Consider the following 25,418-nt stretch of genomic DNA (forward strand, 5'->3'; position numbering starts at 1 on the left):
GTCCTCGATCACCTTATCAACTCTCTCCTCTAGTCTTATCAGTCTGGGGGGGGTTGTGTCCCCCCCACCCTCTTTAAATCCCTGGAACATATTCTCGTCACTTTCTACTGTATTTCTCCTCTCTATACTTCTAATCTTTACATTTTTATTTGCCATTTCGTCATCCGGTGGTCGTTTCATGTTGACCTTCCGCCCGTCTGCCTGGGCCAAGTCCTCCACATCCTCATTACCTTCCATTTCCCCAGTAATCCCTCCCCCGCTCCGCGTTCCTTACTTTGCAAATACCAAAAGGCACTTCTCTTTGCGTTGGTATCCTCAATCTGCACTTTTCTTCAGAGCGTTCGTCAAGCCGTCCGTTCGTTGAAAGTGTGTGTGTGTGTGTGATGCCCCGTGTCCATTGTGTAACATGTCATGTAACATGACAGTGAAGATAAGCAATGGTCTATTCCACATGATGTATTTACCTAATTATAGTATACAGGAAAGGAGCAACAAATATTTGTCGGGTCCTCTCTCCTATTCTCTAGTTTTCTAACATACCTTTTCATGTACGGGTCATATTTTTCTAATACATATACCTATTCATGTACGGTTCCAACATAATCTGTATCTTTGATTTCCAATTATTATATTTACATTTGAACTCGTGTATTGTTTGAGCTTGGGCTATATCACCTTCTAAGCTATTCCACATATTGATGTATCAATATAGAAAACTATTACTTCACATCCTTTTGACATGTAGTCTTTCTTAATTTACTTCCATGACTTCTTAAAGCCCTTTCATTTTTAATCAGGAGATCTCTTCTGTCAGTGCAATCTATCCTCTTTAGCATCTTGAACACTGTAATCATGTCACCTCTTTCTCTTTGATCTTTCAAAGTTGGCAGACCCATTGTTTTTGGTCTCTCCTCATATGATTTATCTGCCAGGCTGGGGACCAGTTTGGTTGCTGTCCATTGTATTTTCTCAATCTTGTTTGTATCCTTCACTCTGTGGGGGGACCATACTACTGACGCATATTCCGGTCTTGGATGTATCAGGGTTTCGATGAGTTTTTTCATCATCTCTTCATCTCTATAATGGAACACCACTTTAATTTTCTGCAGTAGTTCATATGTCTCTTCCACAATCCTGTTGATATGTCTGTCAGGTGACAAGTTGTCTTCTATCAATATTCCCAAGTCTTTCTCCTCTTTTGCTTTTGTAATGTGTTTGCTTTGCAAGAAATAGTTTAAAGATGGCCTTTTGCCACTATTACCCATTTCCAGTACCTTGCTTTTTTTGGTATTGAACTTCGTTTCCCATTCCTGGCTCCATGCTAAAATAGCACACCAAGAAAGAAATGACAGGACTGTAGAGAAAGTTATATGGTGCTATTTTTCTTATTATTTAACGCAAGGAGACATGAAAGGGATGAGTAAGATGTGTGAGAAAAATAAGGAACTCTCTCTCCCGTACTGAGCAATTTCACAATGCAAGAAATAGTTCATTAAAATAAAAGTTTTATCACAAGAGAAAATGTAAATCTGAAAACTCAATGTTAGAGCTAATATTTATCAGTCCTGTGCCCCCCAATATTCCTTCATGCAATGATTAGGATTTAATGTAATGTCACAACCACTACCTCTCAGAAAGGACTAGGGCAGTTCCTTGTTACAGAGCATCATTTTGGGATGCTTGCTGGCCAAGAAGTTTAGAGCATCACTGTTTGGGTACAGGGTCAGGAGTGAAGGTAGTTCAAATCTGCTGCTGTCTTAAATGGGCATGATGATGATATGGTTTAACATCACACACTCTTCCCCTATTGGGAGGCTAGGATGGTGCCCCTTACAGAGATCTTTGTAGCGTGGAATTTAATGAACCATGCCCTTGGTTCAACTTTGCCAGTGGCAGGATTTGAACTGACCTCACCTCAACTTTCTCCGCAAGTAATGACGCCCTAACCCGCTCAGCCATCAAGCTTCCTTGAATGGGCATACTTCATTGAATTCCTGGCCTCAAAAAAATGTAATAATTATATTCCTTGTAAAAATTTTCTCACAATTAATAGAAATATCTTCATCTTGACCCCTAGATTGTGTTGAATTATACTTCAAATTTAGATTACTTTTTACCCTAGATTGAGGAGTAGAACTCCACTGAATATAGTCAAAGATTAAAGACTTTATTTGAAAGATTCTTTGAGAATTGTTTTTGATCTAGATTAATACACCAGGATATTGAAAATATTTGTACAATCACACTTTATTTGTAAATTTTTATTTACTCCATAATTATGTTTGTAGTTAAATGAAGAGCATCTTTATTTATACCAGATGTAAAAAATATTTCCTGCCTCTTTTTTAATATATGAAAATATATAATTATCATACACAACTTTATTTTCTTTTTCCATGGTATTTACAAATTAAGACAACTCATACAAGATTTCAGCAATGTACTACATCTGTGATGGTGTGATCTAACATTGAAGTTCTTATGATCTTATTTTTCCTAAGTAATTCACCAGAAATCATGTATAGCTGCACATATCAATAATATATGATGATGTCAATATCTCGCCCATAATTATCAGGCTGTATGTACACACACTTAGAGGCAACAACCCTCTATGCGTAGCATTGTAACATTACGTGAACGGTACTTGTGCTTTGGTGCCGAGGGAGTGAATGAAGCTCAGGAGTGTTTGCTGGTTTTATTCTGGTAAGTGCGAGTGTCGACCTAGGCTGGGCTGGCGGTCGGGCTCCGAGGCATGCCCTAACCGCAAGAGTGACCGCGGGCCTTGGGTCGCGCACCACTGGTGACAAGTACAAAAGAGAACTGAACAGGGAGACCCAAGCCTGTTTCCTTGTACAGTATACAAGTCTTGCGTACCAAAAGGTAGCGGAGGACCCAGACTGACCAAAACATGGCTCGGCAGGGCCTAGTTTGTGCTTTCATGAGGATGCAAATATTTGTAGTACAGGCGAAATATGGACTTAATCTATACAATAGTAATACAAGGCCGAAGGCCAGCTGTTTCTACAACACATTAAAACTACACCCAAAGACCTTTATTACGCACAGATACTCTCTTCTCTTCCTCCACAACCACCAAATACCAGCCTCCGGAAACATATTCATAATCATATCACTCACCGCTCCATTAACACACTGAAAGACAACACACTGCTGCATGCCAGACCCCCTGATATCCACCCTTCTGAATCCTCTCTCCCACGAAAGGACAGAGTCCACTTGGCCAGACTGCGATGCGGTCACCACCCAGCACTTCTAAGCTACCAGAAGAGGCTGGACGACCGTGTTGTGAACAGCTGCCCAGGATGTAACACTTCACCCCATACCATACAACACATAATGGAAGACTGCATTATACACAATCATGCACGCAAACAACACAACATACACTCTGTAAAGGATTTGTGGGAAAACCCAGTTTCGGCTGTGGCCTTCCTTGGGGAGACGGGACTGCTCGGACAGACAGTCTAGGGAACGACAACAACACATGTACATTCCCAGTCCATCCCATTTCTGCAGCGGTGATACTATAAGCCAAAATATCGCGTAGAAGTAGTTCAAGTACATGTGGGGGACTGTTTATCATCGTATACACGCGCAAGCATATCAAACTAAAATACATGCACAAACATATACATAAAATTTTCCTTCTACTGAAATTATTTTCATTTCTATCTTCCCTATTGCATCTTCTCATTTCAGTTTACCTACCACGAAGATTATTTCCAATTTTCTATTTTTTCCTACGACTAAACCTCCTACTCCTTTTCTAACGTTGTTGGATGAGGTTAAGATGAATAAATATGCCTAAAAGTAACCTCACGGTTACTTGCATTGATTCCAGCCAAAGCCACGATCCCACGATATAAACATCCCTAAAATCGCCCGTTGGCAATAGCCCTCTTTTATACACAACTGTCTTTTCGTTTTCATACAAACATCTTTTCCCCTCCTACAACTACCGATCCCGCGCGAGCAGGGGATGGTCCATAGACCAGCAACAACTCATCTAGCCCCGAAGCCTTTTCTCTCCTAATTTCGAATTGAGGACTTCCAGCTCCAGACTTCAGGCTCGCCACATTCTCGCCTGATTTAACTAATAAAGAGAAAAGACACTGCTTTTATTTCATTCCTTGGTTGCCCTCCATACACACTACACCCGAGATAGTCATAGTTATAGTATACCTGTTGTAGATGGTCGGTGTAGTTTACTATGTAACTTATGTTTATCAGTTTATTTGTACATTTTCAAAATAGATTAGTAAATAGTCACAGTGTATCTTGTCATGAAGGGGGGAATCTGCATGGTTAAACTGGTTGTAGGGGAAAATAAAAAAGTTTGGAAACCACTGGTATGGTAACTTTCATCAGCATGTAATCATCGCAAGTGACGTTATTGCCGATGGAGCCTTAGGAGAACAGCCGAAGATCGGCGAAGGAAAAGTTGATCTGCTATCAATATTTTGATAGAACTTTTTATCACATTGCGTAATAACGAGGCTTTATTCTTGTATCATTTTATCAAAAAGTGACTATGCCATACATCTAGCGAATATTCACCACCTCTTTGAAAACCTTCTCAGTTGACCTTTGAATGGTAAATTACATTACTGTTATTGAAAGGACGTTTGAAATGAGTATGAATGATGCAATGTGTAAGATATATTGTGTAATATATCATTCCATAGTCCATAGGTGAGTCTGTGGGATAGTATTAAAATTTATATGACAGTTCCTATTTTAAGGTATCTATTCAATTTGTATATACTTTATTACGGTATAGAGTTGCGCCACCTTTTAAAACTCCCACATTCTCTAAATTAGATCCCATTACTTTTATTACTCTCTGTGATTATCGTAATTTATATACTTTTACCATCTAAAATGCACTATAATAGTATCATGTTTAAATAATTTGACCGAGCAATATATCAGCTGAGGGACAATACAAATCAGCTGGTCCATGTAAATAAACGGGCCACATGGCGTTAGGAGTGTGCAGGTGGCTGAAGCAAACTAATAAATACTGACGTTTTGTGTTACTATACTCAATATCTGTAATTAATATAAGTTCATATGAATAGTAGACTGCTTATCTCATGCAGGAGGTTACTCAGGTATTTGTTAAGCTAATTCTTTGTGACGGAAAGGCTACTTAGAAGTTCAGCCATTGGGTATAATTATAATATACCCAATCCACTTGAGTAAGTTGAAGGTAAGTTATACAGTATAGTATTAAGTAGATGTGAAAATAAGTGATACAGCTTAATGCCATTTCAGATAATTGATGCTTTCATTATCACAATTAAACAATGAGCAGTTTTGAAAGACTAAATACTTCTCATTAATGATTTTGACTAGTGATTTTAACCCTTTCTCAGTTTCTGTTGAAATTTTGTCTTCAGTCTTCATGATTATTTTCTATTTTTCCTCAGTGATTTAAGTATTATTATCAGGAGGCTTTGTATCTGTTTTTGGTAACTATAAAGATGTTTGCCAACCTCACAGATGGCTTCTATGCCAGTATTAGTATAGCTAGGTCACCATGAAAATGGAATTCCTGATATTTGAGCTGAAGTAGTTCTCATGGGATGCAGAAAGTCGCTATGAGTACAATGCAATTTGAATTATCCATCTAGCTGTCCTAGTTCCTGAGATATTGCATTTTGAATGGTATTAAATCGGGCCAAAACATGCAGTCTCACGAATCGCCGACCAAAGCTGACCAAACCCAAACAATGACTGTTTTTACTCAAATGCACAATTTTATATAAAAATTTAGCATATGGTTGCATTATTTAACCTATTTTCTTTAAAATGTGTGATTTTCATGTAATTTGATCAAAGAGAAGTTACGTTTTTATCCTCTGCAAAATTACCGACCACAGCTACGAATACCGTCAAATTACATGAAAATCACACATTTTAAAGAAAATAGTTGAAATAATTATATGCAATCTATTACACTAATAACACAATAGTAAGAAACTTAATAGAGTGTAGTTTGATCCATACCACCAGTGATCAAAGATGGCGGGCTGGATGAATCGTAGCTGTGGTCCGTAATATTACAGAGGATGAAAACGTAACTTCTCTTTCATCAAATTACATGAAAATCACACATTTTAAAGAAAATAGTTCAAATAATTCAACTATATGTCTATTACACTAATAATAGTAAGAAACTTAATAGTGTAGTTTGATCCATACCACCAGTACGTTGTTGTTATCCAATAATTCGACCCGATAGGGAAAAAAACTAGTACCACCGATTTCTCAGCTCTTCCGTAACACTCTGCCTTTGTTTTGGTATTAGAATAATCTGCGAGACTAGTAGTTTTTGTTCATTTTGGTCTGTTGCCAATTCACTGGATTTTTTAGCTCATTTTTCACGCTGAAACAAATTTTTTTGACTTACTGCTGAATGCAGGCCGCCATGTTTATCTTATGTTTTTATGTATTGACATGTAACTGATGATGTGATTGTTTGAAATTTACTACAATCATAGTAAATACACTCGCATAACACTTTTATGAATGAAATTTCCTGCGGTATGTAAATTTGGCCGTTTCAATGGCGTGCGCTTAAAATGATGCGCTATTGTGCTCGTCATCGACAGTGGCGCCTGTGGTGGTGTTTGACCTAGTTAGCCAGTATCACACAAACATATTTTTCACTTCTTTCTTGTTTGCATTTGAAAGATCCATTGTTTCTATGAAATGGTTATGTTTGGTTAGGTTAGGAGCTATTGGACAACATAATTTTCATGTTAAATTTATGTGTGTGATTCTGGAATTTCACCCACAGATGCAATTACGCATCATCAGATAATTCTTATTGTTTTGAGTTTTTTTTTTAACCAATAAATAAGTAACATCAGTAGTGATTTTTAAAAGTGATTGATTGATTTATTGGTATTTTTTAGAAATGCATACTCATACCTATGTGATATAGCAGTAGATGAATATTTTGTAAATTTTAGTAGATTAACATGTTTTTCTTAATGGAAATCAGTAACAAAAAGCCTTGCTAAAAGCAAATGCATTACCAAATGAGCTGCAACAATAGGTTCCAGAGACCATGTTGTCATCTGTCTATTCTCGTCAATGTCATTTTGATGATGGCGTTGCTCTTGTGTACCGGGTGTTCTCCCACTCCAAGTGAAGTCACCATTCTACATATTTTTATAACAGTGCTAGAGAGTTAAGCTTCATGCTTTTCTCCAAGCTATGAAACTACACCCTGCAGTCTGATTGAATGCCAAAAACAAACTGTCATCATTCCTAATGACGACAATGACCCTGATGACCTCTAGAATTATAGGTACCACATTACTAAATGCAGGTTAGGTAAGTTAGGTTTGAGGAATTTATTATACTTTGATTTCTTTGACCTCCACATCTGTCAAAACAAAGATGGCACCTCAAACAGTTGTCACAGTTCCATTAGTGCTGCTTTGCTTTTAGCATTTTTTCTGTCATTGAGTTATACCAAGAAAAAGATATATTGAAGTATTATAATTTACAAAATTAATATTAAATTTTCTAGTGCTATATCATGTAGATGCGCACTTCTAAAAATTTACCTATTTATTTATTTCTATTTTGGTGGGGTAACAGTGCAGAGTAGTACATCTGCACCAAACCTAACCAACGTAACCCAGTAATTATAAAGATGTTTCCCAGAAAAAAAAAATGTCCCATTGTTTTCTATCAATCATTAGCTTTCTCATTGCTCGAAGCATTGGAGGGGAAGTACTGCACATGGTTGATAGCACTGGTCACCCCTGTGGGGAATAGTGCTCTACCACCCCAGTAAAGAAAGTGTGGACGAGTGTTTCCTCTTTTTGTGTTATCCTTGGCAATTGTAATTGTTATTTCAAATTATGTGTTCTTTTCATTATCTGCACTTCATGTATATTGATTCATTGCCAAATAAAATTATTATTATTATTATTATTATTATTAATAAATGAATATCTGGTCAAATACTGAAAGAGGAATTTGGCTCATATTCCAAGCCACATCACCCACACCTTCAGGTCCTTCATCCACTCTTTGGCATGCACATCTGCTGCTCTGCACCATAGTTCCATATGTACAGTTGACGGACAATGTATAAATATGACGCTCACTTATGTATTAATCATATGAAAAATACTAGCATAAACAAGTTTTTTACCAATTCTAATAGCTAAAGCTTATGCCTTCATTTTTCTCGTGTGTATATATATATATATATATATGAATATACAGTATATATATATATATATATATATATATATATATATATATATATATATATATATATATATTTATTTATGTATTTATTATTATTATTATTTTTTTTTTTTCAATTTTGATACCCCAGGGGTCAAATCTTGACCTCAGATTTTGCTAAAGTGTGATTTTTTTTTATTTTTCAATCTAGAGTTCTAAAGCTGATATTTGGATTCCTTGTCATATGGCCTCAAAATATCTGAAGTCATATCTGAACAGTTGTTCAGATTGACCTTTAAATTTAAAAAATGTGTTTAAAGCCCTAAAACTACATTGACTCTTGTCTACTTGTATACATCAATCAGAACTATTTATATTTCAGGAGAAAGAATAAAATGTTCCAGCTTGCTGAAATTCGGCATATGGTTCGCATTCCACCGTGGTTGTTTGGGCAAACATTGAATGATGCAGTTGTTGAAGAACTGAATAGGAAATTGGCAAATAAGGTAATACTAATAGTAATTGTTGCCTCAAATTTTACTGTGGCTAACAACAATCCTGGGGATGGGGTGGGCAAGGGAGTATGTGTGAGAAATAATTTGATGCAGTCCGAAGGGATTTCTCCCTGTCTTCTCCTTTTCTGCATGAGGTGATGGAAAATGGGGTCACCAATTTAATGAAGGGGCCTTGCTGTGGATGTGCTGTGTCTTGTGACACTGCTTCTGACCCAGGGCAGTGGACGAGATGCAGGGATGACCTGTCATCTAGAAGGTGCCAAGATAAAAGTGAGGGAAGAGGGTGGGAGGGAGTGGAGTATGTATGGGATGGAATGGGTGGGAGTGGTTTTTGCCTTTGTGTTTTGGCTACCTCCCTTATAAAGGAGAAAAAAGCCTTTGGTATATGTATGTATGCTAAAGGAGGTACTCAATGAAAATTAAAAGATGCGAGACACCTGAGGCAATGACTATGTGACATCCTGTAGAATCTTTTTGTAGAAATAATATTAAGGAAAATAATAACAGACATACATACATACATACATATACCAAGGCTTTTTCCCCCTTCCAAGGGAGGTAGCCAAAAAGGGAAAGGCATAAAAACACTCCCACCCATTTCATCCCTAAATACACTCCACACCCCTCCCACCCTTCCTCTCATCTGAGCACCTCCTGGATGACGGGTCATCCCTGCACCCTGCCCACCGCCCTGGGTCAGAAGCAGTGTCGCAAGACACAGTAATAACAGACAGGAAAGATTAAAGTGACCCAAGGAAAATAAGTCTACAGTAGATGAGGCAAGGAGGAAATATAAAGATGGAAGTGAAGGGAAGTGTTGAAAGAAAGCAGACTGAGAAACTCTTGAAAGGGACTGAATATTACAAAGGATCACAAGAGAGGGGGCGTGCCAACAGGAGACCTTTTGCTCCATACCTAGGTCGGATGCAAAAAAAAAAAATAAATGAACAAATGAAAACTATAATAATGTATATAATAATAAATCAAATACATTAATAAATGCATAGGTATGGTTAAATAATAAACAAACAGGTAAATAGTAAATAAAAATAAATTGACATACAACTAATAATAAATGAGAATTAAGCAAATAATAATAAACAAACAGGCAAATGATAACAAAAGAAATAAATAATACAATATTAAGAGGAAAAGTTGACTGTAAATGGAAAAGATTATGAAGTACAAAAAGGGAATAGATAATGAGGAATATAGTTTTAGATATACAAAGAATTATGTCTACATATGACGAAAAGGGCATCCATCACTTTTTCACGTGAATATAATGACCTCAAAAAAGGAGGGAATAGCTGTATTAAAGTATGCTTCTTAATGCATATGAAATCTTCAATCCTTCCAGGAAGTTTTGACCCAGTCATCAGATTGGTGATTGCCACTTGTATATCTCCTCCTTCACTTCCTCCTCCTCCTCCTCCTCCTCATCTTCCTCCTCTTTCTGGTTCTTTTCCTCCTTTCTCTCCCTCTCTGTCTTTTATCTCTTCTGGTTACCTTTCTTCCTGCCTCTCTCTCTCTTTTTCTTTCTCTCACTATCTTCTCTCTCTCTCTCTCTCTCTCTCTCTCTCTCTCTCTCTCTCTCTCTCTCTCTCTCTCTCTCTCTCTCTCTCTCTCTCTCTCTCTCTCTCTCTCTCTCTCATCCTCATCCTCTCTCTCTCCTCCCCCTCTCTCTTCTCTCTCTCTCTTTCTCTCTCTCATAAATGTGATTTAGTTAATGGCTGAGCTATTAGTGAGAAAGTGTGGTCATGGCTCTCCAGGCTCCTCAGTCATCACGTTATTGTATCGGACAAAGAATGGGCTATTTTCACATTGGGGGATCTTTGGTTTTTACTCACATTTCAAGATGGGACTCATTAGGTTGTAATATATGTATTGATAATTTATTATTCAAAGGACTTGTGTTGAACATTTCAGGTGGTGCTCAATATAGGACTCTGTATCGCTCTTTTTGATGTTACGTCACACATAGATATGTACTGTATTGGTAATTTATTGTTCAAAGGACTTGTGTTGAACATTTCAGGTGGTGCTCAATGTAGGACTCTGTATCGCTCTTTTTGATGTTACGTCACACGGAGAATCGTACATATTCCCCGGGGATGGTGCCTCCCACACCAGAGTAACGTTCCGTTATGTCGTCTTTCGCCCGTTTCTGGAGGAAGTACTTGAAGGAACCATCAAGAGTTGTAATGCAGAAGGAATTAATGGTAAGATCATTTTGCTTTTATCTCAAGTTCAGGTGCGTATCATGTCTCTGTTTGAAGAGACTTGTTTTGTTATTGATTGAAACTTGAGGCAGTATTTAATTAATTAATTGAAGCCATGTTTGATTAAATTTTGTGTTATTCTTGTCAGTGAGTCTTGGGTTTTTTGAAGACGTTATTATTCGGCGTGATTCAATGATGGCAAATGCGAGATACGACGAGACTGAGCAGCTGTGGGTATGGGATTACCAGACTGAAGAAGAAACACATCACTTATTTATGGATATTGGTAAGACTCACTGTGCTCTTACTTTTTACAATGCATAGAAACAAATTGTGGATGATATTTTGATGCAGCCTGAAGGTGGGGGGTTGCCAATTAAGTGAAGTGGCCTTGCTGTGGATGTACTGTCTTGCTGCATTGCTTCTAATTGAGGCATTGGGCAGGAGACAGGGATGACCCTTCATCCATGAGGAGCTAAGAAGAAAGGGAAGCAAGGGTTGTGGAATGGGTGGGATTATTATTATTACTATTATTATTTTATTTATTTATTTATTTTTTTTTTTTTTTGTGAAATGTCACTCCCTTTACTTATGCACTGGCTCTGCTTCCTTTACAAGAGTGAAGAAGCCCTGTATATATAGATAGAAACCATTTGGGAAGTTAGAGAATTTAATTTTTCTCTTTTTTCTTTTCTAATATATATCAAGTAGATAAAGAAATTAGTGATCTGACACAGCATACTGTTGCTTGTTTTTTTCCAGGTGAGAAAGTTGTGTTTAAAGTGATAGCAGAGGAATTTACAGACACAACACCATCAGGTCCTGATGTGGGAGAAAGCAGCACTAGTAATAGCAGTAGTACATCAGAAAGGAAACTCCCATACATCATATATGTAAGTTTTCTTCTTCATTTAGCATTTTCTGTCAAAATTCAGGATAGAATTATTAACCTCTTCACTCCGGGCCAAAATCTCGGAGGGAACATTAGCCGCCAGACGTGCGATGTTGCGTCATAATACTCACATTATAAAAAATAAAGTCACCGCTGTATTGCTCGTTCTCTCTTTCACCCGTGAATTTTGATAACCATAGAAAATATGATGAAGCCAGTTTACAGAGTATGGGGGTCACGCAGGTACAACTACAATAAATATAATCAAGACGCCGACATTGGCATCCTCGCGTACCCACTTGCTCCTCATGACGCCTACGTAGGCGTCATCGTATCGAAGGGGTTAATGTTCCTGGTTCCAGAAGAGAACCATGGGGGCCAATACATGTCATATAATTATACATACATACATACATATACCAAAGGCTTTTTTTCCCATTATAAGGGAGGTAGCCAAAAAAACAAAGGCATAAAAACCACTCCCACCCATTCCATCCCCTACATACTCCACTCCCCCCTACCCTCTTCCCTCCCTCTTATCTTGGCACCTCTTGGATGACAAGTCATCCCTGCATCTTGTCCAATGCCCTGGGTCAGAAGCAGAGCTGCAAGACACAGCACATCCACAGCAAGGCCGCTTCATTAAATCGGCGACCCCCCCCCTCCATCCCCTCATGCAGAAAAGGAGAAAACAGGGAGAAATCCCTTCGGGCTGCATCAATTTATTTCTCACACATACTTTCTCGCCCCCTATCTCCCACCTACTCACCCTCATGCATCACAGTGTCATCCATACACAACCATTCTCCATTCACCCCTATCTTCTGTCCTCTCCCATCCTTCCTCAACAGACATTCCCCTCTTTCCCAATGCCCCTTTTACCCCATCCATCCATCTCATCCTAGGTTGACCCCTCATGTTCACTCCTTCCACCTCTGCCTTCCACACCTCATTTACTAGTCTTCACTCATTCTTTCCATGTGTCCAAACCATCCCAATCTTTCATCAACCCAGTCTCCCAACTCCCTTTCCACCCTTGTTCTCCTTCTCTCCTCATTTCTCACTCTATCCCACCTAGTAACCCCTATCATACTTCTCAGGCATCTCATCTCAAACACATTCAAACTCCTCTCTTCCTCCCGTATGTTCCATGTTTCTGCCCCCATATAGTGCTGTCGGCACAGTCACTCCTTCATACAATCTCCTCTTAGCATCCATTCCCAAATGTCAATTTCTCATTACATTTTTTAATTCCCCCAAGGCATTTACCCTCTTTTCTATTTTGTCGCCTCGTATGACTCAAGTGGGAAGATTGTTGGCAGCGTTCTTTTCCCCCACCCCAGGGTTAGGCATAAAAAGGAAACGAATATTCAGAGAAATGGTACAGGACAGTAACAAGGGGTTGGGGGACAGCATAACAGAGGGTCAGTCACAGTCCAATAAAAGTGTAACAAGGGGTTGGGGGATAGCATAACAGAGGGTCAGTCACAGTCCAATAAAAGTGTAACAAGGGGTTGGGGGACAGCATAACAGAGGATCAGTCACAGTCCAATAAAAGTGTAACAAGGGGTTGGGGGACAGCATAACAGAGGGTCAGTCACAGTCCAATAAAAGTGTAACAAGGGGTTGGGGGACAGCATAACAGAGGGTCAGTCACAGTCCAATAAAAGTGTAACAAGGGGTTGGGGGACAGCATAACAGAGGGTCAGTCACAGTCCAATAAAAGTGTAACAAGGGGTTGGGGGACAGCATAACAGAGGATCAGTCACAGTCCAATAAAAGTGTCATAATTTCTCTATGAGATTTCCTCTGTCACAGACAAAATGATGTGTGGCTCTGGTCCATAGGGGCACCCCATATAGACCCTAAAGTATCAGCTGCATGCTACTTTGCCACAGTAACATGCAGCCAATACCCCAGACAAGTGTAGAAAGAATCCGAAGAAGAACGTCAAAGATGGCCCCAACACTTTCAAAATTGACATATGAGCAAAGATTGTCTAAACTGGAACTACCAATCCTGGAACAAAGAAGAGAAAGAGGCAATCTATTGGCCATTTACAGAATCATGAAAGGCATGGAAGTCCTTGACAAAGAAGACTTATTAAAGTGTGATAGAAGAAAAACAAAGGACATGAAAAGAAACTCAAGTTACAGAAGAGATCTGAAAAAAAAGTTTTCTACAAAGAGTTGTGGATGTCTGGAACAAAGTGGACAAAACAATAATGTGTGCAAACAACAAGAATTTAAGAACAAACTAGATGTTGCAAGATATAAAGATGGGTCATTACGAGCATAGCTTCCCATCCCATATAATACAACTAGGTAAATACACATACATGCACACATACAAAGAGTGATAGATATCTGTAACAAACTGAATGAGGAAACAGTGAGTGCTAAAACTATACATGACTTTAAGAAAAAACTCTATGCGGAAAGGTACAATAGTGGGTCACTACGAGCATAGCTCTCTTCTCGTAAAATACAGCTAGGTAAATACAACTAGGTAAATACACACAAGGGTGTCTTCTCTCTTATGAGGGAGGTATCCAGTCAAGGCGTGCACGCATACCCACTCATTCAACTCCCAACCACATATATGTATTTGTGTGTGTAGTGGGCAGTGGACAGGATGCAGGGATAACCCGTCATCCAGGAGGTGCTAAGATAGGAAGGAGGGTGGAGGGGAGTGGAATATATGGGAAATGAAATGGGTGGGAGTGATTTCTATGCCTTTTTCTTTTTGGCTAACCCCCCTCCTCCCCTGTGTAAGGGGGAAAAAGCCTTTGGTATATGTATGTATGTATGTACATGTGTATTAGTTATGTGCTCCTCTCTGATTCTTTCAGGGTGCCATCAATGACCAGGGTCTTGGGTTGGTGTCGTGGTGGGCAAGTCAGGCTGAAGAAGGAAGAGAAGATGTAGAAGAGGAGGAACAAGAGGAACAAGTCCTTGACGAGGAAGCCTGACACGCATGGAAGGAGAATAAGCAGGGATGATGAAGTGTTATACTGATAAATTCATTAGTGTTTCAGTGCCAAAAGGAGAGAAGGTTTGGATTCTCTCATTTTTTTATTGCAATTATAGTAGTTCAGTTTTATTCTAAAGCTCTGTTAAAATTCATTTCTGAAGCTTATAAAATACATTCTTTGTGCTGCTTGATATTTTTGTCATATAAGTACAGTAAACCTATTATCTTTGTGTTGGGCAATTGCAGTTTTGATCATTCTAGTTTGTTTTTAATCAGATAAAAAGATATAATCAAGTAAGGCACATAGATTGAAATATGCATGCAAATTCATTTAGCAGTCGTTAGGTGGCAGAATGGTCCTACTCAGATCCTGCTGTACTGCTTATTTGTATTTATCTCTACTCTCATTTTTATTTTTTCTTGTAAAGCCCCTTAATCTCTGTAAACATTGAAGGTTACTGAAGTGATGTACAACAGTTTGTCACTTGAGTAAAGTTCACTTGCTTTCAGGTTATCTGTCTTGAAATATAGATTTTATATTATGGGTGATACGAGGTGGAATTTATTAGACATTAAGAATGGAGAAATATAATTAATTTATATATGAAAAAATATGGGATTTTGTATGGTTTACATACAGTGGCGGCGCCAGGGGGGGGGGCTTGGGGGGGCTTTAGCCCCCCAAAAAAGTGGCCAGCCCCCCCAATAGCCCCCCCAACTGAAATGAGCAAATTGAAAATTTAAAACACTCGTTGAAATAATTTTATTAAGTGGATTTTTTAATTGCCAGGGCTAAAGATTTGTCAGCCATCAGTGCTAGCCCAACCATTAACCCCCTCCCCTTCTGAAATGAGGATAATATATGTGTATTATCATATTACTATTAGCCCCCCCCAAAAAAATTTGCTCAGCCCCCCCCTTAGCCTCCCCCAACTAAAAATTCCTGGCACCGCCACTGTTTACATAATTTGGTCTCTATGAAATCATGTTACCATTTGAAATTATTTTGAAAAAAAAAGAAAAGAAAATACTTGGTTGCTCTCACTTCTGCTCTAATGAAATGCCAGTGATGCTTGAAGATTTTTTAGCCCACTTTCCCATCTCTTTTCTCCATGTACATACATACATACATACATATACCAAGGCTTTTTCCCCCTTACAAGGGGGGTAGCCAAAAAGAAAAATGCACAAAATCAATCCCACCCATTCCACCCCTGAATACACTCCACACCCCTCCACCCTCCCTCTTATCTTAGCGCCTCCTGAATGACGGGTCATCCCTGCACCTTGTCCACTGCCCTGGGTCAGAAGCAGTGTCTCCTTGTACACATTCATTTCTCTCTCTCTCTCTCTCTCTCTCTCTCTCTCTCTCTCTCTCTCTCTCTCTCTCTCTCTCTCTCTCTCTCTCTCTCTCTCTCTCTCTCTCTCTCTCTCTCTCTCTCTCTCTCTCTCTCTCTCTCTCTCTCTCTCTCTCTCTCTCTCTCTCTCTCTCTCTCTCTCTCCCTCCCTCCCTCCCTCCCTCTCCCTCTCTCCATCTTGTATGTTATTTTTGATAACTACAACATATGAGGATTAGTTGGGAAGTAGGACAAGGGAAGCATATGAGAGGCACAAGAAAAAAAACAAGATGAAGGAGGCAAAGAGGAGGGCAGATGTAAAATGGAGTCAGAGTTTGACAGAGAATTTTAAAAAGAATAAAAAGATGTTTTGGAAGAAAGTGAAGAGAGAGAAGGGGGCGAGTCAGGTTAAAAAAAAAAGGTAAAGGGTGCAAATGGACATGTGCTGATGGAAGTAAAGGGGAATATTTCAGAGAATTGTGTGGAGGAGGTTAAGGTAAAGGTGCCAGGTAAAGACTGTGATTCGAGAAGAAAATGACAGCTTTAACAAAATAGGAGATATAAAGAGCATTGAAAATGATGAAAGCTGGTAAGGCACTTGGGTTGGATGAATGTCATTTGGAGTATTTGACAAAGGGAGGAACTAGTGTATTTGCTAGTGAGGTTGTTTAATGTGTGCCTGAGGGGAATGTGCTAGACAACTGGAGAGAAATATGAATGTAGTAGTTTCAAAGGGATCCATATTTTGATTGTAGTTGGAAAGGCATATGGGAGGTTGTTGTTGAGAGGATTAGGAGGGGAATAGAGGGAGTAATTTAGGAGGAACAGTGTGAGTTTTGAAAAGGAATAGGATGTGTGGATCAGATTTTTATGGTGAGGCAGATATGCGAGAATTTGGCAATTTTTTTTTTTCTTCTTTTCTTCTTCTTCTTCTTCGTCTTCTTCTTCTTCTTCTTCTTCTTCTTCTTCTTCTTCTTCTTCTTCTTCTTCTTCTTCTTCTTCTTCTTCTTCTTCTTCTTCTTCTTCTTCTTCTTCTTCTTCTTCTTCTTTTTTCTAAAACATTTATGTGACCAGTAGAGCTGATGCGATGGTTAGAAGTGGTGAGAGTGATTGGTTTGTTGTAAAGGTGAGGTTGCACCAGGGTTATGTAATGTCATCGGGATTGTTCTGCATATACATGGATGGGGTGGTTTTAGTCAGTCACTCCATTGCTGTATGGTAGGGACTACAAGAATTGATAGACTAAGAATTGAGGAAGTGAGATCAAGTGTGGAAAGTGAAGCTGGCATATAGGGTTGACCATCACTGGCAGTTGCTGTCACCGACTATCTCTTTTTCTTGACCAGCAAAGCCAACAGAAGCACCTCCTCCATTGATGCCATTCTTTTGACTAATGAGGTGATCAGAAAGGATTCCACAACTCGGTGACAGTCACTGGTTGCTTGCAGTTTTCCGAGACTTTCACACTAGGCAACTAGAATTTACCTAGTTGTAATATACGGGAGGGGAGCTATGCTCGTGGTGACCCGTCTTTGTATCTCTCCGCATCAAGTTTTATCTTAAAATCTTGTATAGTGTTTGCACATACTGTTTTATTGTCTGATTTGTTCCATGTATTTATCGCTCTGTGTGGGAAACTGTTCCTTTTCAAGTTTATTATATAACTATCTTTTTTCATTTTTTTCCCGTGTCCTCTCGTTTTACCGTTGTCCCACACTAACAGGTCGTTCCTGTCTAAAACTTCCATTCCTTTCATTATTCTGTAGATAGTCAGCAAATCTCCTTTTTCTCTTCTTTGTTCCAGAGTTGGTAGGTTCAATTTAGATAGTCTTTGCTCATATGTTAGTTCGGCGAGAGTCGGTGCTAGTTTGGTTGTCGCTCTTTGTAATCTTTCTAGTTTCTTAATTTTCTTTTTGGTACTGGGTGTCCAAAGTGATGCTGCGTACTCAAGTTTTGGTCTTATTAGTGTAGTTAGTATTTTCTTTATCATTTCTTCATCCATATAAGCAAATGCCACTTTGATTGACCTCAATAAGTTGTAGGTTTCTCCGAATATTTTATTTATATGCTTATCTGGTTTCATGTCCTTTCCAATCATCACACCAAGATCTTTTTCAGAGTTTGCTTTTTTTATTTTTTCTTCCCCAATTCTGTAATCTATTGATATTCTGTTTTTACTCTTTCCAAATTCCATTATACTGCATTTCTTTATATTCAATTTTACTTTCCACTTTTGAGGCCAATTCCATATCGTGTCCAGATCTTGTTGCAATGAGTTGCAGTCCTCTTCCGTTTTTACCTTCTTAAGTAATTTTGCATCATCTGCAAAGAAATTCATATAGCACTCCACGCCTTCATTCATGTCATTAATGTATATGGCAAACATGATCGGGGCCAGTACTGATCCTTGTGGGACACCGCTTTTTACTTCTTCCCAGTTGGAGAATTTTTCTCTAATTACAGCTCTCATTTTCCTCCCAATCAGGACTAGTGACGGTCACTAGTTGCCTAGTGTGAAAAGGGTCTAAAAGGGGAATTTCTGATGTGGTTTAATTAGTGATGACAAGGGAGTGATCCAGGATTTAGCTGAGTTTTTATGGGAGAAATCAAAATTATGGTATTGAGGGCAGAAGTGTGAGAGATATGAAACACATACTTTTGATATGTTCCATTCTGTCATGATAACACAATATGTAGATTATGGTATACTAGAAGATAGTCTCAAAGAAGGCAATGGTGAAAAAACTAAAGGATAAAGAAATGTTCAATGATATTTGAAGAGTGGATCCATAACCCAACAGTAATAACAATATGGAGGTGAGGTGGCAAATGAAACTTTAAGGCTAGAGTATAGAGATTTATTCAGAACTAAACATTTCGACCTCTTGAGCCCTCTTCAGTGGACTCGCACTTCCAGTGAAGAAAACTATTTTGTTCTGAATAAAACATCATACAGCCTTGAAGTTTCCTTTGCCACCTCGCCTCCATATTCTGTCAGTCTTTATGTACAATAATAATGATCTTATCTCATGGTATATATCAGTTTGTATTCCGCATTATTTGTCTGTATTTCATGATAGTAAAATCAAGTAGATATCTTATTCATCAATATAAATACTACCTCATTATATTATCATTGACATTCATCTCTTATCACTGCACCTACTTTCAAATAACAAGTCTTTTGATCACCCACACTCTGTAAATGCATTTCATAATTCTCTGGTTCACATGGCTCATAAACTTAATTTTCAAATCAAAGTTTGTATTAATCCCATGGGATGTACTAGCCTTAACGTCGATACCTTCTTGACTTGTGTTGTGAGGTATGATGCGCACATACGTGAGTGCCCATGTACCTTTTGTCAATTATACTTTGCATGTTGACATTGTAATCGGTCATACTCAGCAGGCATGGCACAAGTTTGCCTATTTTCATGTACCATGCAACATAGGCAATAATTTTGTAGCATTGACTTACGTTTCAAACACCACAGAAGTTGTTGTCCAGTGGTTGAATGTTCCACATTAAGATGGTTTTTACTTGGTATATTTTCTTTTTCTACTTTGGTTGGTAGTTGATATTTGTGTGAATATTCATACAAAAGCCCAGTGAGTTTGGATTAATAATGAATGAATTACTGTTCATTCAGTGCTATGAGAAATTATTGTAATCACTGAATAATTACAAGGTGTAGAATAATAAGTTAGATATATGGCATGGAAAATGATTGTACCTTACAGTGATATACATCTCTTAAGACAGTACTGACACAGAATATGGTAGACCACAGAATCAAATTGCCCAAGCTGCAGCCATCATACGTAGGATACTAAACACCTTATCTCCCACTGCTCTGCACTAATTATCCCCAGACAACAACACAAAATTTCTTCTGTGAGTGACACATGGGCTCATCAGGTGACTTACTGGTTGGGAATGGTGAGTGAATGGTTTGAGGTGAAGGTGGGGTTCCACCAGGGTTGTGTTATGTCAACATAGCTGTTCAGTGTACATATGGATAGGGTGGTATGGGAGGTAAATGCAAGGATGATTGGCAGAGGATAAGAGATGATTAGAGGGAGTGGATGGAAGTGGGAGATGATCTAGTTATTGTTTGTGGATCCAAGACAGTGATGGAATTTGGGAAAGTATGTGATAGAAGGAAGTTGAAAGTAAATGTGGGTAAAATATTTTAAGCTTTTCACTTCGTCTAGTCTTACCTCGAACTCATTACCACTTTCTTCCACTTTATGTATTATAACCTTAATTTTACCCACACTATATATAAGGCAGTGTAAGATAATGTATTCTGTGTGGTGACTGTATCTGGAGTACTAGGTGCCGGTACAAGACTAATTCTAAGTTGGTACTGTTTTAGTGGTGAATGATGACCTAATCACTGGCATGCTAGTTTCTTGTGTATATTGGGAGAGCATACAGGGAAGTCACCATTTAAGAGTAGTTAAGTGCGTGTTTATTTGCATCATGATGTTTTTGTGTGACAAAGGATATTGGTTATAATAGGGTTTAATATATTTTTCAAATGTGTGAAAATATTAATCCTTTAAAGAACAGTTCCTCAAAGATGTATAAATTTGTCAGTTGTCATGCAGAACGGAATCTCTAAAATTTTTAGTCATATGGCCATAATAGATTAATTGTCACATTTTGTTCTTATTATAGGCAATTTAAATTAACATTATAGTCATTAAATTATGGCTCAGATTTGAGATTCTTACCTAATTGAATATTTATTTTATGCTGTGGGCTGAAGTTTGTGGCTGTGATATAGCACTAGACAATTTAACGAGTATTACTATATTTGTTTTATTTCTTTCCTGTCGTAGTGCAAGGGTTTACTTTTTTATGGAAATTTGTGAGTTGATATTTTACCATTTAATCAGGCTAAGTATAATGTTTTTTAGTATAAAGTACAGTTGCTCTGACATGGACTTAATGGAAAACATGGTGATGTTATACTTATAGATCCATGATACAGTATGAAGAAAAATCTAAAGTATGTTTGCTGGTTGAATGTAATCTGCTTGTATTTTTGGACATTTTCTCATCTAACATCCATATTAGATTTTTGTATTTGAATAAAAAAACAGGTTACCTATTTTTTTTTTTTTTTCTTCAAATTTAGCTGTACCAATACAGGTCATTTCAGATACTGTAATTACCAGAAGGCACATGGGACTCCTTGGGGAAACCCTTATATCATAAGTGCCATGAAATGGGTCATGCTAAAATAATAGCTTACTTATATGCAGTAAACCTTGGATCAAAAGTTGAAAATGAATATGTTATGATAGGTTATACTGTATATATGACAGTCATCAAATAAAATTGGATAACCATACTTGTGTTCTATTTATTTAGATATATATATATATATATGTATTGGGGCTCTCACAAAGGTAGATTAATTATTCTGAAAAATCCCTTGACTGAATAAATTCATAGTGTAGAAATACCAATGCAAATGCACTTGATGTACCTAAGAAAATTATGTTTTTATGAAATTATAAGAAGAAATTGGTGGTTGAGTATTTTTTTTTATTATTATTAAAATACACTACAGAACATAAACAAAAAGAAAAATACCTATCATTTCTTGACAATTGTTTCTCTTGAAACATAAAATGAAGTAACAGAATGTATAATTTTTTTTTTCTGAAAAATGAATCTCCATCAAGTTCTGTAAAGAGCACTAAACTAGAAAAAAAAAATAATATTCATGAACAGCTGAGCTAGAAGTATACATAATATTTTTTGTTCTGAGTTACGTAATTTTCATCAAGGGCTATAATAAATACATAAGTAATAGATTCATGAGCAAATCCAATTTGATGTCATAATTCAACAAATTTGATATGAGAAAAAATACACATTGTCAGTTTGCTCTTTTTCAGCAAAATGTGCAATATTAAGAAATTTATTTTTCATAGTTTCCCTGTAATGCAGAAATTTATGGCTACATTTTCCCCTTTTTTCCATGAAAATTGATACTAATAATCTTAGCTTTTAAAACAAATTTATATACATTTTCTTGTTTTCTCTTATTTGTATGTGTCAAATACAAAAACATGCATGAATACTTCTTTATGCGCTTGTATTTCTTGACAACAAAAGCTATTTGAATGCCTTTCTATGGATTTATAAGTTATTTCACATGCAAAAAATAAAGATAAAAATCTCACTGTAAATTCTAATGGAAAAAAAATGCAATACACCTAGGTCTTGTAATCCAACACTCACCAACTGCCACTGCCACATGCAGATATTTGGACCCAAGACATAAACCCAATTTGGCAATTGGTTGGGTTTTATGTCCTCGACCAATTCCTGAGGCGAGTTTATGTCATTGGCCCAAATGTTCACACAAGTGGCATTTGGTGTGTTGGATTAAGAGACATAGGTTAGGTAGAAAATGGAAGAGCAATAAATAAGACTAAGCTGAAAATAGAATAAAGAAATAGAAGCTAAGAGAAATTAGATATTTTCATACACGTATATGACCCCATATGTTTTTGTATAACTTACAGAATTTGACATGTGTAGAAAATAGTTGTGTTACAGAATCTGACATACATAGAAAATAGTTATGTTCCATATAAATAAACAGTAAGATACCATCACACAAAAATCCAGATGTTTACTCCTTTCATATACAAAATTACATTCGTAGTCACAACAGGTAAGTCATCAAAACTAATGACATACTCTATGACTTAAAAAAAAAATACAAATTATATTGATAAGTATGAATAAAATGGAACAGAAAACAAATAAACTATTACAGTTTTTTATGTTACCCAAAACAGGTTAACCCTTGGATTTTGCTGAAAATTGTCAGACTGCCGATTCAGACCAAAGTTGCCCCAGAGGTAGAAAGTCATGTACTGTGAGGAACTTGGAGCCAAGGGCGTGTGTAGGTGGCCCAGCCAAATCTTATTAATTTATTTTGTTTATTTTATTTTATTGTATTTTGTTTTCAGATTTTGGAAGTTGAGAGAGGAATGGGAGGTGAGCCAGGTAAAGAAAAGGTAAAAGGTGCAGATGGATACATGTTAACAGAGGAGGAGACGGTAATGGTAGGCAGAGTATTTTAGAGAGCTGTTAAATGTGGAGGAGGATAGGGAGGGATTGGTGGTAGCAGTGGGAAGTGCTAAGAAAATGATATTGTGGGAAAGGAAAATGGAGGAGAAATAAGAAAAGATGAAGTGCAAGTCATTTTGAAAATGATGAGAGCAGGTAAGGCACTTGGGTTAGATGGGTGTCATGTGGAGTGTCTGTAGAAGGAAGGTACAGTAATGGACTGGCTAGTGAAGTTATTTAATGTGTATCTAAGTGAGGGTAGAGTGCTGGAGGACTGGAGTGCTTGTATAATTTCACTTTACAAAGGAAAGGGGGACAAATGCGAGTGTAGTAGTTTCAGAGGGATCAGTTTGATGAGTAATTAGGAAGGTATATGGGAGGATTTTAATTGAGAGGAGCAGTATGGGTATAGGAAAGGTAGGGGTTGCATGGATCAGATTTTTCTGGTGAGACGGGTATGTGAGAAAGCTTTAGCAAAAGGTAAGGATGTTTTTTGAGCCTTTAAGGATTTGGAAAATGCTTATGACAGGGTAGACAGGAAGGCATTGTGTGGGGTTTTGCAGCTCTATGGAATTGAGGGAAAGCTGTTAAGGGCAGCCAGGAGTTTTTATGAGAGTAGTAGAGCCTGTGTTAGAATTGGAAATGGAGAGAGCAAGTGGTCTGAGGTAAAGGTTGGACTGTGACGGGGATGCGTCATGTCACTATGACTATTCAATGTGTACATGTATGGGGTGGTGTGGGATGTAAAAGCAAGGGTAATGGGGAGGGGACTGGAGACGATTAAAGAAAATGGAGAAAAGTGGGAGTTGAGCCAGTTGTTGTGTGCTGGTGACATTGCACTTGTGGCAGGGTCAGAGGAGGGATTAAGGTAAATGTAAGGTGATGAGATGTACAAGGGGAGAGAATGGCTGCAAGTTGAAAGTAAGTGAAATGAGAGAGGCTGGAGGACATGGATAGCTTTAAGTATTTGGGGTCATATGTGGGAGGAAAGGGAGAAATGGCAGTGGAAGTAAATTGTAGACTGAAAGAAGCAAGGAAATGCATTGGAGGGTTAGAAAGTGTCATGAGAAATAGGCATTTGGGAATGAATGCAAAGATGAGACTATATGAAGGGGTGATTGTGCTGACGGCACTGTATGGAGCAGAAACTTGGAAGTTAAGAGAGGCAGAGAGGATGATTTTAAATTTGTCCAATTTAAATCCTATACTACTAGTCCTGCCCTGCTGTCTTAATAAATTATGATGGCCTTGTCTGCATCACCGTTATTAAACCCCTTAACCTATTTGAATACCTCTATTAGATCACCCTCACACTCTGTCTTTCCAGAGAGTGTAAGTTAAGGTATCTTAGCCTGTCTTTGTAAGGTAAATTTCTGAGCCCATGTGTAATTTTGGTCATTCTCTGTACTGATTCTAGTGAATTGATATTCATGCAATAGGATGAAGACCAAAATTGTGCTACATAGTAAAGGATGGGTCTATCACCAGGTAGAGTTTGATAACTAAATCCGTACTTTTGTTTATAATCATCCTAGCAACAAATCCTAATCCCTGGCACCAATGCACTGTTTCCTAAATTTAAGGTCAGGACTCACTAACACTCCCAAGTGTTTTTCACATTCTGTTTTCTCTAAAATGGTGTTATTAAAGCAATACATGTTTTTTGGGTTGTGTAAACCTGTGTTTAACACACTGCACTTTGAGATATTGAAGTCTATTTGCCATTTCACCAACCATGCAAATACTGTAATTTGTTTAGATCTTTCTGCAATATCCCAGTGTCTTCCTCTGACCTAGTATGGCATCCTATTTTAGTGCCATCTACAAACTTCCTAACATCACTAATAATCCCATTGTCTATGACATTTATATACATAATGAACAGTATAGGATCCACAAGCAAGCCCTAGGGAACTCTACTAATAACACTACACCATTTGGGTTTTATACCATATGGTGACCCACTGTTTTCTGTCACTAATCCATTCAAACACTTTTCCTCCTCTGCCATGGGATTTGACTTTATTTACCTGAAGAGAATCGTCATTGACAGTGTATGTCAACCCATAGATTCTTTGGGAGTTAGGTCAACTTCCAAGTTCGGGAGTTTTATAGTTGCTCAGTCGGTAGAGG

At 37.8% G+C, this 25,418-nt stretch overlaps 1 protein-coding gene across 3 annotated transcripts; it reads left to right on the forward strand.

Moving 5' to 3' along the window:
- The first annotated feature begins 4,475 nt into the window (after nt 1–4,475).
- Nucleotides 4,476–21,546, forward strand: Polr3H (RNA polymerase III subunit H). 3 transcript variants are annotated; one of them, XM_076206748.1, is made up of 6 exons: nt 4,476–4,618; nt 8,624–8,747; nt 10,795–10,978; nt 11,127–11,264; nt 11,741–11,871; nt 14,722–21,546. In XM_076206748.1, exons 2-6 carry the CDS (start codon nt 8,637–8,639, stop codon nt 14,839–14,841), a joined length of 684 nt encoding a protein of 227 aa, XP_076062863.1. In that variant the 5' UTR covers nt 4,476–4,618; nt 8,624–8,636; the 3' UTR covers nt 14,842–21,546. The 3 variants fall into 3 exon arrangements, with proteins under 3 accessions (XP_076062863.1, XP_076062862.1, XP_076062861.1); XM_076206747.1 differs by lacking the exon at nt 4,476–4,618 and adding an exon at nt 4,834–5,225; XM_076206746.1 differs by lacking the exon at nt 4,476–4,618 and adding an exon at nt 4,836–5,236.
- The last annotated feature ends 3,872 nt before the right edge of the window (nt 21,547–25,418 follow it).

The sequence above is a fragment of the Oratosquilla oratoria genome, chromosome 23 (assembly GCF_046742065.1).
Source record: "Oratosquilla oratoria isolate Oo_2021 chromosome 23, ASM4674206v1, whole genome shotgun sequence".
NCBI lineage: Eukaryota > Metazoa > Arthropoda > Malacostraca > Stomatopoda > Squillidae > Oratosquilla > Oratosquilla oratoria.

Coding starts and splice junctions, on each gene's coding strand:
- Polr3H (XM_076206748.1), top strand. CDS start 8,637: ATGTTCCAGCTTGCTGAAATTCGGCATATGGTTCGCATTCCACCGTGG. Junction 8,748..10,794: donor ATAGGAAATTGGCAAATAAG/GTAATACTAATA, acceptor TGAACATTTCAG/GTGGTGCTCAATGTAGGACT. Junction 11,872..14,721: donor AACTCCCATACATCATATAT/GTAAGTTTTCTT, acceptor TGATTCTTTCAG/GGTGCCATCAATGACCAGGG.